The 14,024-nt window shown below is 37.3% G+C and overlaps 1 protein-coding gene across 1 annotated transcript in view; it reads left to right on the forward strand.

Annotated features, from left to right (window-relative positions):
- LOC129670983 (cilia and flagella-associated protein 47-like) overlaps positions 1-14,024 on the forward strand; it is a 446,637-nt gene that overhangs the window by 116,690 nt on the left and 315,923 nt on the right. Inside the window, 1 exon segment of the mRNA XM_055599611.1 lies at positions 7,423-7,517. Within this exon segment, the coding sequence (XP_055455586.1) occupies positions 7,423-7,517 (95 nt within the window).

The following is a 14,024-nucleotide window of genomic DNA, read 5'->3' on the forward strand; positions in this document are numbered from 1 at the left end:
TTAGTCTGTGTCTTTTTATTGAAGAGTTGAGTCCACTGATGTTGATAGATACTAGTGACCAATGAATGTTAGTTCCTTTTATTGTGGAGTAGGTGGTATTATTGTGTTTCTATGCTTGTTTTCTTTTAATTTTTGTTGTGAAAGTTATCTGTATCCTGTGTTTTCTTGGGTGTAGTTGCTTTCATTGGATTGGATTTTTCCTTCTAGTATCTTCTGTAGGGCTGGGTTGCTGTGTATATACTGTTGAAATTTATTTTTGCTTTCTTCATCTATGTTGATTGAAAGCTTTGCTGGGTATAATAGTCTCTGTTTGCATCTGTGGTCCCTTAAGGTCTTCATGATATCTGCCCAAGCCTTTTGGGATTTCATATTTTCTGTTGAGAAGTCAGTTGTGATTCTAATAGGTCTACCTTTATATGTTACTTTGTCTTTTTCACTTGCTGTTTTTAATTTAAAAAAATATTATTTATATATTTATTTAATACAATTTATTTACTTTGTATCCCCCCTGCCACCCCCTCTCTTGTCTCCACCCACTCTCACCCCACCCTCTCTTTTCTTCCCTTATATGACCTTTCCTTAGTAGTTTGATTGGGGAGGACCTCCTCCCCTTCTATCTGACCATAGCTTCTCAGGTATTATCAAGGCTGGCTGCATCAACTTCCTCTGTGGCTGACAAGGTAAACCCACCAAGGGGAGGTGATCAAAGAGCTGGCCATTGACTTCATGTCAGAGACTGCCCCTGTACTTCGTACTATGGAATCCACTTGAAAACTGAGCATCCAGTGGGCTTGCTTTGAACAAGGGTTCTAGGTACTCTCCATACCTGGTTCTTAGTTGGAGCATTGGCCTCCCCCCCCCGAGCCTAGATAATTGTGGATATCTTCCCTTGCGTTTGTTCATATTTTTTTCTTTGTTTTGTAGATTTAGTGTTTTGACTATTATGTGACATGAGGTGTTTCTTTTCTGTTCTATTCTATTTGGTGTTCTTTCAGCCTCTTGTATGTTTATGGACATCTTTTTTTTTTAGTTGGGAAAAATTTCTTCTATGATTTTCCTGAAAATATTTTCCTTACCTTGGAGCTTAGAATCTTCTTTGTGGTCTATTCCTATTAGTCTAGATTTTATCTTTTCATGACATATTTAATTTCTTTGATGCTTTGTGTTTGGAATTTTTCTGATTTTGTTTTTCCTTTGAGAGGTTTATCAAATTCTGCAATTGTATCTTCAGAGCCTGAGATTCTGTCTTCCATCTCTTGTATTCTGTTGGTGATTCTTACCTTTGTGGTTCCTGGTCTTTTTTCTAACTTCTCCAGCTCCAGGGTTTTCTCTATTTGTGTTGTCTTTATTGATTCTAATTCTGTTTTCATGTCTTACACTATTTCCTTCATTTTACTGGATGTGGATTCTTGTCTTTCCTTGATGGTCACTATTTTTTCCTCTCTATATGGCTCTACTTGTGCCTCTATATGTGCCCGTATTTGTTTGGCTATATTTGCCTGTATTTCTTTGAGAGCTTTGTTAGTTTCCTCTTATGTGCTTCTAATAACTGGATAAGCATAAATTTGATATAATTTTCCTGTTTCTTATGAATTAAAATATCTATTGATTTTTTATGTGTTTCTGGTGAAGCCATGATGTCCTAAATTTTTGTTGGATATGTTATTATGCCAACCCCTAACCATCAGCTTATCTGTAACCTTCGTTGTTTGTTTCTGGAGTCTGTTCTTCAAACTGGGTCCATATGTCTCTAGTGTCTGGAGTATTCTTCAGGAAGATGAGAAAGGTCAAATGTTTCAAGAGTGGATGTTGGTCTTTCAGCTGTAGCTAAGGGAGGAAGTTTGCAGGATCATGTGCACAAGCACAAGCACAGGAGTGTGCCTTGAAGGACAGGGTACTAGAGCATGTAGATGCTTGGAAGTTTGCATTTGTCCTGAATGCCTCAGTGGCCCACAGGCCTGTTGTACTGTCCTCCAGGTTTTCAGAACTGTCTGCATCACACCATCTTGGCTCCAGGAATTGTTTGCCTGTACTCCACTAGGAGTTCACAAAATAGGCTCTTCAATGTTGAGAATGCTGTCCCAAGAATCACTATGTGGCTTACAGTGTGGGTATGGGTGAGAGGGATCAGATACTTGGGTGCTAGCATGGAGGGTCCCTGGTTCTGGGACTCTGCTTGTATTCACTTGAAGGTATAATCACTTGCCAGCAGGTCTGAGTAAAGCACAGAGGTTCCCCTGGTTCTCTACTCTCAGATATTTCTTTCTAGGAGCAAATCTAAGTGTAGGCTATCCTTTAGCTCAGTGGAGTACACTGTTTGGCTTCAGAGCAGGGAGACCCTTACTTTGGGGAGCTGCCTCTGCTGTCTTAATCAGGGAGTACAGAGGCTCCTTTCTGGGGCAGCTGCTAAGCTCTGGGGCCCATACTTCAGTCTGCTCTGCCATCTCAGTCACAGAGCAGGGAGGATCATGCTTGGTGCAACCTCTGCAGCCTCAGCAGAGCAGGGAAGCTTGTGTTCTGGGCAAGGGAAACTGTATGGGATTAGAATGTTTGCCAGTCTCAGACCCTGGAGACTTCCACAGGTGACCTAGATACAAACTCTCCCAGCTCATGGGTTGTCCCCTCTAGCCCAGGAAAACTCAATGTCTATGTTCTGGCTTCAGCCGCCTCTCCATTCAACAATTTCAGAATTTTAGATCCTGTGCCCCTCGGATATTATGCTCGCTTGTCGACTCCTACTTGGACCCTCAACTACCTTTTCAAATGCATTTCTGTTTCCAAACTTTTCCCCTTAGTCCACAGAATATTACATTCAAATATCTGGTCACATTTCTCTACCTAAAAGCTCCCTTGTTTTCCTTTTAGCAATAGCAGTGTTTCTACACACAGGCTGCATAAAGTAAACAAACCATAAGAGCATACTAGCTAGTAAGAAAATGGTTTCTTAAAGTATTCTGAAAACTTACCTTATTATAAATATTTTATCAGATAAATGTCTTTGGTATGTTGATTTCCAACGTGATCCTTTGAATAATATTTGATAGTGACTTATAGGAAAAGTAATGTTGAGATACATTTATGCATCCATGACAATCTACTTATTGTAATTCTAGTAATTATTCATTGCCTGCACTATAGATTGTCTTATGGAGCCATACTATATCATACATCTCATCAGTACTGGATTTCCATTCTCCTAGAATGATACATCTGTTTTCTCTATACTTCTTGATAACCTATTGCCTTTTTGAACTGGTTCCATCTTTCTGTGTCCTATGGATTATTGGTAGTCTCCTTTGAACGCCTCTTAATTGAATGGAAATCAATTTGCTCTTTTACTTTAATATACCAGTAGCCAGATTATTCCAGGTAGTAGTTTGTTTTAAGCTGAATAAACTGTATATATTTTTTTCTTTTTTCCTTTTCTTTATTAATTACACTTTATTCAGTTTGTATCCCCCTTGTGGTTCCCTCTCTCCTCCCATCCCAGTCCCTCCCTTCCTCCATCCTCTGCATGCACGCCCCTCCCCAAGTCCACTGATATGGGAGGTCTTCTTTTCCTTCCTTCTGATCCTAGTCAATTAGGTCTCATCAGGAGTGGCTGCATTGTCTTCTTCTGTGGCCTGTTAATGCTGCTTCCCCCTCAGGGGGACGTAATTAAAGAGCAGGCCAATCAGTTCATGTCAGAGACAGTCCCTGTTTCTATTGCAATGGAACCCACTTGGATACTGTACTGCCATGGGCTACATCTGTGCAGGGGTCTTAGGTTATCTTCATGCATAGTTCTTGGTTGGAGTATCAGTCTCAGGAAAGACCCCTGTGCTCAGATTTTTTTAGTTCTGTTGCTCTCCTTGTGGAGTTCCTGTCCTCTCCAGATCTTACTATTTCCCACTTCTTTCCTAAGATTCCCTGCACTCTGCCCAAGGGTTGCCCTTAAGTCTCAGTATCTGCATTAATTAGTCTGCAGGGCAGAGCCTTTTAGAGGCCCTTTGTGTCAGGCTCCTGACTTGTTCACTCTTTTCTCCTTCTTCTGATGTCCATCCTGTTTGCCTTTCTGGATAGGAATTGAGCATTTTAACAAGAGTCCTTCCTCTTGATTAGTTTCTTTATGTGTACTGTATATTCTATAATGTCCAATACATACATACATACATATATACATTTATATATATGTTTGGTTTCAGTGAAGTTGTCTATTCTAGTATTTTGTACAATATTAGTATAAAGGCAGGATCATGGATTGAAAAATACACCAGGGATTATTTATTTCATAAGATGTATCATTATATAAACACCATATTTGCTTCTAAATATTGGTTTAGCTCAACTATCTATTTAATAGAAAAGTGTCTATCCTAGTTAGATATTCTTTGCTGTTTCATATCGATATGTGTTTCCAGACCACAAAAGCTCTAGTATTAATATATAGTCATTATTTGTTTCATGGTTTGCCTATTGTACCAAAGATAAATGAATTTGAGTGAGAAGATGGATGGAATGGAAGTTACTGAATTTGATTTCCAGAGAGGAACAATGAAAATTATTATCATTGGAATGAGTCATGTAACTGTAATGAGGAAGTTAGATTTTTACAAATTGTTTAGACTAAGAAGAATGGTTCCACTGCAACTGATTTCTATGTGACTATTGTATTTTTACCTAGTACCTTTATTCTTGAAATAATTTCATTTTGACAAGAATTTTTTGAGAAACTTTACCTTCTTATGGTATTGTTTCTGAATGACAAATATTCCTTGAGACCTATTTTATTGTAAGCTGGCCATACTGAATACTAATGCTTCACATGTACACATGTACATATATATATTTCTGATATGTGATGTTATGTGTTTCCTGAAAATAAATGATCTACAATTGAAGTAATTGGAATATTCTTTGTGATTTAATGAATTTTTGTGCAATTAAATAATTCCTGGGTCTTCCTGTTCATCTTCCATTATATAGATCATTTGAGACCTATGACTAAGTCAGTTGCTTGACCTTAATTTAAATGGATTTTTTTTCTGATTTATTTTCTTATTCTATGTTGCATATTTGCATAAGAGATTTGGTATTAAAACTTGGTATTCAGTTTTTATTACTACTGCTCTGTAGTACAGCGTGAGATCAGGGAGAGAGATACCTCCAGATGATCAGTTGCAGTACAGGATAGTTTTAGCAATTGAAAATTGTTCTTTCAGGTTCTTTAAAGAATTGTGTTGGTAATTTGATGGGAATTGCATTGACTCTGTAGATTGCTTTTGGCAGGATGGCCATTTTCACTGTTAATCATACTGATCTATGAGCATGGGAGATCTTTCCATCTTCTGATATTTTCTTCAATTTCTTTCTTCAGGTATTTCACTTGCTCGATTAGTCACACCAAGGTACTTTTTGGTATTTGTGGATATTGTGAAGGATGTTGTTTCCCTAATTTCTTTCTTGGCACTTTTTTTTTCTTTTGTATAAAGGAGGGCTACTGATTCTTTTGAGTTAATTTTGTATACAACCACTTTGATATAGGTGTTTTTTATCTGGAGGAGATCTCTGGTAGAGTTTTGGGGGTAACTCATATGTACTATCATATCATTTGCGAATAGTGATACTTTGACTTCTTCCTTTCCGATTTGTATCCTTTTGATCTCATTTAGTTGTCTCATTGCTCTATCAAGGACTTCAAGGTGTGTGGGAGGAGATGAGGGATGGAGGGTGGGATTGGTAGGGAATGAAGGAGGGGTTATAGTTGGGACACAAAGTAAAATAAACCGTAATTAATATAAAAATAAAAATTTTCATACAAATGGTGGGATCTAGAAAAGATCATCCTGAGTGAGGTATCCCAGAAGCAGAAACACGCACACGGTATATGCTCACTTATAAGTGGATATTAGACATATACTATAGGATAAACGTACTAAAATCTGTACACCTAAGGAAGCTAAACAAGAAAGAGGTAGGAAACAAGTTAGGAACCTGCTACAGAGGGCCTCTGAAAGGCTCTGCCCTGCAGACTATCAAGGCAGATGCTGACACTTATGGCCAACTGTTTGGCAGAGTGCATGGAATCTTATGAAAGAAGTGGGAAATACTAAGATCTGGAGAGGACAGGAGCTCCACAAGGAGAGCAACAGAACCAAAAAATTTGAACACAGGAGTCTTTCCAGAGACTCATACTCCAACCAAGTACCATGACTGGAGATAACCTAGAACCCCTGCACATATGTAGCCCATGACAGTTCAGTGTCCAAGTGGGTACCATAGTAATGGGAACAGGGACTGCCTCTGACATGAACTGATTGGCCTGCTCTTTGATCACCTCCCCCTGAGCAGGGAGGAGTCTTACCAGGCCACAGAAGATACAATGCAGCCACTCCTGATGGGATCTGATAGACTAGGAACAGAAGGAAGGAAAGGAGGACCTCCCCTATCAGTGGACTTGGGGAGGGTGCATGCGTGGAGAAGGGGGAGGGAAGTTGGGATTAGGAGGGGAGGAGGGAGAGGTGTATGGGGGGTATACAAAGTAAATAAAGTGTAATTAATAAAAATTTAAATAAAAAAAATTAAAAAAAGAAAGAAGACCCAGGGTAAGATGATTAATCCTTACTTAGAAAGACAAATGGGATGGACATTGGAAGTAGGAAAAACAAGTGACAGGACAGGAACCTACCACAGAGGGCCTCTGAAAGACTCTACCTAGCAGTGTATCAAAGCGGATGCTGAGACTCATAACCAAACCTACTTCAGAGTGTGGGGAATCTTATGAAAGAAGGGGAGTTAGTATGACCTGGAGAAGACAGGAACTCCACAAGGACCAAATATGCCTGGGCACAGGGGTCTTTTTTGAGACTGTATCTCCAACCAAGGACCATGTATGGATATAACCTAGAACCTCTGCTCAGATGTAGCCCATGGTAGCATAGTATCCAAGTAGGTACCCTAGTAAGGGGAACAGGGACTATTTCTGACATGAACTCAATGGCTGGCTCTTTGACCTCTCCTCACCCCCGCCTGAAGGAGGAGCAGCCTTGCTAGGTCACAGAGGAGGATATTGCAGCCAGTCCTGAAAAACCTGATAAGCTAGAGCCAGATGGAAGGGGAGGAGGACCTCCCTTATCAGTGGACTTGGAAAGGGGCAGGGAGGAGATGAGGGAGGGAGGGTAGGATTGGGAGGGAATGAGGGAGTGGGCTACAGCTGGGATACAAAGTGAATAAACTGTAATTAATATTAAAAAAATAAAAATTTAATTAAAATTTAAAATAAAAAGAATCATTGTTCAATTAAAAATTTAATATACCTTTACCCTTAGTTATTTCAATAGTTGTATTTGATTGCTATGGGCATTGTAATCACATCTACAGGGTTCACATTAAATAATACTGCTATATATATGGATAGGTTTATATATGGTTCTTTTTTTATAGGACAGTGCAAAAATCCAGAAGTTCCTCATATGTATGCAATAGAAATAGAAGAAAGCACGTCTGTGGAATGTGGCATAACATTTTCTCCTGTAGAAGTAAGTTCAGTTTTCTTTTACTAACATTATAAAAGTGTATTGGAATTACAGATTTACTATGTAATAATCTAAAAGACATCTCAGTTCTTTGTTGACTTGGTCTTATTCCATTGAGTGAATATGCCTAGCTATAAGCTTTAATTAAGTAATATAATTACTAGGTATATCTAATTCATCTGAAACTATGATTATGTTGTCTTTGCTGTACTTATTATCAAATTTGAAGTATGGTATGTTGTCAAGGAATGATAGGTTTAAACTCACCATAAAGTCATTTATATTCATGGTTTGTTGTGCTGTGAAATTATATTTGAAGGTGCCTAATGTAGTCATTATCTGAAATTCTCCAAACTATGTTGTGAACAAGAAAAGACATTGTTTCTATGATATTTAGTTTATGTTTTCCTGTGATGCCCAGTTTTAGTTTTAAACTGTTGAAAGTAAAACAATCAATATAAAAGATAAACCCTTTATTGGAATGTGTCCATAAGGAAGTAATATCACTGGCTAATTTTAAGACAAGCTGTAGTATGTCTTTTCTTCAAATTTCTTAAATATGGAGAGAACTTTTTCTTGACAAGTATAATATAAGATTTATAGATCAAAAGCAAAACAAAACAATGTAGATAAAATAATTATTTGTACCCAGAAAGTGCAAAAAATGATTTACTAAGTTAAATTAATAATTATTCCCTCATCCACATTAATATGTTAGCTAGTGTTTTCATTATGCAGATCTTGTTTAGGGAGCCATATTGTTTAGATATAATGGATGCAATATGTCTGTCATGTCTAGAAGACACTATTCAACAGCCATACTTTTTCTATGATGCATACAATCTTTCTACCCCTCATTTACAATATTCCCTGAGGCTTAGGTATTGTGATGGCATAGTATATGTACCAATTGGGAGTGTGGCCACACAATGTTCACTTATTCACTGTATTTTGGCCAATTGTGTCTTATTGTAGTTGCCTATACCTGGTGAAAAACAAAAAACAACAACAACAAAAAAACCTTTGATGAGGAGTGAGGGTTACATTCATTGATGAGTATAAGGCTAAGTATTTAAATTATAGTTAAACATATTGGTTTAGAAAGATAGCACTTGTAGGTTCACCTCTAGGTTCTATTACCTCTCTGGCCATAAGTACTTGGCTAGATTTACAATACCATGCAGGATTTTCCTCTCATTGAATATAACTTAAGTCTAATTAGACAGCCATTGGTTACCCTTGTGAAAAAAGTGCCACTTTTGAATCATTGGAGATATCATACTGGGCCAGTCATTGTGCTTAGCAGAACTATTGATTGCTTTTCTCCCTTATCATCTTTCATAGTACCTTTCACGACTTAGACAACTAGTTCTCAGGGAGGAGATTTTCAGCTTTATTCTGACAGGTTCTTTTTCTGAAGTGTGTGGTGTCTTAAGCAATAGTATTATCTTCAATTTCTGGTAGGGAAACAAAGGCAATGACAATCACTTAAGTTATTTGGGGAGTTTCTTGGTCATCCACTGACCAACTACTTGACAAGGGTTTTCCCTTACCTGGTATTAAGGATTCTGTTATATTGACTCCATTTAAACTTTCTCCCTCCTCCCACTTCTCAGTCTCATTTTCTTTAGCTCTCTCCAAATGTGTGTGAGATATATTTTTCACTCATATACATTTGAGTGAAATGTATATGCATATTTATTTGCATATTTATACATATCTATACACATATGTATTTTTAATTAAGCTAATAAAATAATATTTATTTGTGACTTTTTAAAACATCCTTAATTTTATTTAAGAGATATCACTCATGGGGACTAGAGAGACGTATACTCAGCAGCTTAAAATACTTGTTGTTCTTAAGGAAGAACACAGTTAAATGATCATCACCAACATGGTGGCTCAAAAATATTTATTTTTAACTCAAGTTTTAGGGTATCTAACACACTCTGACTTCCATGGATACCAGATTCATGGGTGGTACACGTACGTACATTCAGGCTACACATTCATACACATAAAATAAAGAAGTATAAAATATTTTTTAAAAAAGAGGAGATTGCTTATTAAACCTGGAGTCCACCTATTTAGCTAGAATTGCTGGCCACCAAGCTAAAGTGGACCTCTTCTCTGCAATTCCTTATTGATGGGATTACAGATATTTACTCCACATCTGCTTTTTATGTGGGTGCTGGGGCTCCAAACTTAGGTGGATATGCATATACAACAAAGACTTTACCAACTGAACCATCTTCCCCATATTGTTTAATTGGTTTGTATATTTTTAAGTAAATCTTCATTTAAATTTATTTTTCTCTTCAATGGACATATTTATAAAATTATTTTACTTAAGTGTACCTGCTGGTTTTGTATCAGGTTGACACAAGCTAATTTTATTTTGGAAGAGGAGACCTAAGTTGAGAAAATGTCCCCATCAACCCGGTGTGTGGGCAAGCCTATAGTGCATTTTCTTGGTTGACAGTTGATGTTGGAGGGCCTAGGTCACTGCAGGTGGTGCCACCCCTGGACAGGGTTCCTGGGGTAGATAACAAAGCAAACAGAGAAAGCCAGTGAAAGAAAACTAGTAAATAGTACTCTACCATAGACCCTGTATCAGTTCCTATTTCTAGGTTCCTACCCTGACTGCCCTAAGTGATAGGCTTTGATATGGACTCATAAGCTGAAACAAACCATTTTCTTCCCAAGTTGCTTTTAGTCACTGTGTGTTATAAAACAATAGAAACCCTAACTCAGACATTAAGGCTCACAGTTAATTAGAAACACATTAAAAAATTCAGTTTTAATTACATAAAGTTCTTAAGAAAGTATATATGCAACATATTTTTACTCAAAATCATGAACACTATCAACAATGAAAAAAATTTACATCTGTTTAAGTTTATGTTGCAACTCTGTATGGATACTAGAAATTGATTATAGAATAACATAAGTCATATATATATATATATATATATATAATTCTGTGTAATTTAATTTTGTAAATATTTTGAATTATTATTTGTTGATTGCCCTTTTTATGAATAAATTTACACAATATATTGTAGTGTAATTCAGTTCATCTATAAGAGTAATATATCTTTAATTAGTTTACTCCTTGATATTTGTTTGCAGATACTATTGCATAAGTAGACTATCCTGAGAATGAGTATTTTTAAATGGCCATTAAAATAACACATGCTTCTGATATTTGAGCTTCTCTGTTTTGTTATGAGAACAGATTGTTTACATAAAATTCTGTGGCAGCAGATGGAATTGGCAGGCTTAGGGTCAGATACACTTAAATAAAATAAAAATAAAAACCCATTGTTTTTCATAACCAGGGTATTGTGACTCACCAGATCTGAATGGATGCCCATTATATGAGGTTGCTAAGTAGAAACCAGTACTAGATATGTCCTTTATTCTCATATTTGTTGTCATGATCTTGTGGGCTTTTCTTACCTCCAAGTTTAAAATACATATTTTAGCTTCTCTTCTTTCTACTGTTTACCTCTAGAAACTTATTAAGGGAACAGTGGACATTGGTTTGTGTGTTTGTGTATTGTGAGTGTGCAAATATCTTAGTAGCATTTAGTATTGTTAGTTTTGTTTAAGTAATTGTATAGAGGAGAAATGGTACCTCCTAAAATTTTCCCTTTTTAGTTTGCGTTTATTTATTTATAGCGTGTTGTGTGTGTCTGAAGGCTAGAGAACTACTTGTAGGGGTCAGTTTTTTCCTTCCACCATGTGGGTCCTGGAGATTGAACTAAGGTCTTCAGGCTTGGCAACAAACATAATTATGTCATGAACTATCTCAATGTGACACATCCTGCGGTTTAAATATCTATTTCTTTGATGCTAGATGTAGCACATTTTTGCTTGTGCTAATGTGTTACTGTGTACATATATTCTCTGAACAGTCTTTGCCATACGTTCACCTTTATTTTCATTATCTAAATTATTTTATAATTATCTTAGAATCTTTTTTTACTTTTTCTTAATTACACTTTATTCACTGTGTATCCCCTCATAAACCCCTCCCACCTCCCCTCCTAATCCCACCTTCGCCTCCACACATGCCCCTCCCCAAGTCCGCTGATAGGGGAGGTGTTCCTCTCCTTTCTTCTCATCCTAGTCTATCAGGTCTCATCAGGAGGGGTTGCATTGTCATCTTCTGTGGCCTGGGAAGGCTCCTCCAGTCTCAGGAGAGGTGATCAAAGAGCAGGCCAATCAGTTCGTGTCAGAGGCAGTCCCTGTTCCCATTACTATGGAACCCACTTGGACACTGAACTGCCATGGACTAAATATGTGCAGGGATACTAGGTTATCTCCATGCACGGTACTTGGTTGGAGTAGGAGTCTCTGGAAAGACCCCTGTGCTCATTTTTTTTTGTTCTGTTGCTCTCCTTGTGGAGCTCTGTCCTTGTAGCAGGCTCCTAACTTGTTTCCTATTTTCTTCTTCTTCTGATGTCCATCCTCTTTGCCTTTCAGGATGGGGATTGAGTATTTTAGCCAGGGTCCTCCCTCTTGATTATTTTATTTAGGTTTACAGATTATAGTAGGTTTATCCTATATTATATGTCTATATGAGTGAGTATATATCGTGTGTGTCTTTCTGCTTCTGGGATAGCTCACTCAGATGATCCTTTCCAGTTCTCACCATTTGCCTGCAAATTTCATGATTTCCTTATTTTTCATTGCTGAGTAATATTCCACTGTGTAGATGTACCACAATTTCTGTATCCATTCTTCAGCTGAGGAGCATCTGGGTTGTTTCTAGCTTCTGGCTATTACAAACAAAGCTACTACAAACATGGTTGAGCAAATGTCATACTGTACATGAGCCTCTTTTGGATATATGCCTAGGAGTGGTATAGCTGGATCTTGAGGAAGCACTATTCCTAGTTGTCTGAGAAAGCAACAGATTGATTTCCAGAGTGGTTGTACAAGTTTACATTCCCACCAGGAGTGGAGGATGGTTCCACTTTCTCTACAACCTCTCCAACATGTGCTGTCACTTGAGATTTTGATTTTGGCCATTCTGATAAGTGTAAGGTGAAATATCAGGGTCATTTTGATTTGCATTTCCCTAATGGCTAATGATGTTGAGCATTTCTTTAAGTGTTTCTCTGCCATTTGATATTCCTCTACAGAGAATTCTCTCTTTAGCTCTGTTCCCCTGTTTTTAATTGGATTACTTAATTTGTTGCTTCTTTAGTTCTTTATATATACTGGATATTAGCCCTCTGTCAGATATAGGGTTGGTGAAGATTCTTTCCCAATCTGTAGGCATTCATTTTGTTTTGATGATGGTGTCCTTTGCTTTACAGAAGCTTTTCAGTTTCATGAGGTCCCATTTAGTGAGTGTTGCTCTTAGAGCCTGTGCTGTTGGTGTTCTGTTCAGGAACCTGTCTCCTGTACCAATGAGTTCAAGGGTATTCCCTAATTTTTCTTCTAAACGATTTAGAGTATCTGGTTTTTTGTTGAGGTCTTTGATCCATTTGGACTTTATTTTTGTGCAGAGTGATAAGTATGAATCTATTTTCATTTTTCTACATGTAGACATCCAGTTAGACAGGCACCATTTGTTGAAGATGGTATCATTTTTCCATTGTATGGTTTTGGAATGTTTATCAAAGATCAGGTGTCCATAAGTGTGTGGATTTACTTCTGGGTCTTCTATTCGGTTCCACTGAACCACCATTGTGTTTCTATGCCAGTACCATACATTTTTTTTTTATTATTGTTGCTCTACAGTACAGCTTGAGATCAGGGATGAAGATACCTCCAGAAGATCTTACATTGTAGAGAATTGTTCTAGCAATTCTGGGTTTCTTGTTATTCCATATGAAGTTGAGAATTTTTCTTTCAAGGTCTGTAAAGAATTGTGTTGGTAATTTGATGGGAAATGCATTGAATCTGTTGATTGCTTTAGGTAAGATGGCTATTTTTATGATATTAATCCTGCCAAGCCATGAGCATGGAAGATCGTTCCATCTTCTGATATCTTCTTCTAATTCTTTCTTCAGAGACTTGAAATTTTTTTCTTACAAGTCTTTGACTTGCCCGGATAGGGTTACACCAAGGTACTTTATGTCTTTTGTGGCTATTGTAAATGATTTTGTTTCCCTAATTTCTTTCTCAGCCCTTTTGTCTTTTGTATACAGGAGGGCTACTGATTTTTTTTTTTTGAGTTAATTTTGTATCTGGTCACTTTGCTGAGGGTGTTTATTAGTTGTAAGAGTTACCTGGTAGAATTTTTGGGGTCACTCATGTATACTATCATATCATCTGCAAATAGTGATATTTGACTTCTTCCTTTCCGATTTGTATTCCCTTGATCTCCTTCAATTGTGTTATTGCTCTAGCCAGGACTTCCAGAACTATGTTGTAGGGATATGGAGAGAGTGGGCAGCCTTGCCTTGTCCCTGATTTCAGTGAGATTGCTTAATTTTCTCTCGGTATAGTTTGATGTTGGGTATAGGCTTGCTGTATATTGCCTTTATT

Source organism: Psammomys obesus, unplaced genomic scaffold (assembly GCF_907164565.1).
Source record: "Psammomys obesus unplaced genomic scaffold, mPsaObe1.curated_primary_1811, whole genome shotgun sequence".
Classification (NCBI taxonomy): Eukaryota; Metazoa; Chordata; class Mammalia; order Rodentia; family Muridae; genus Psammomys; species Psammomys obesus.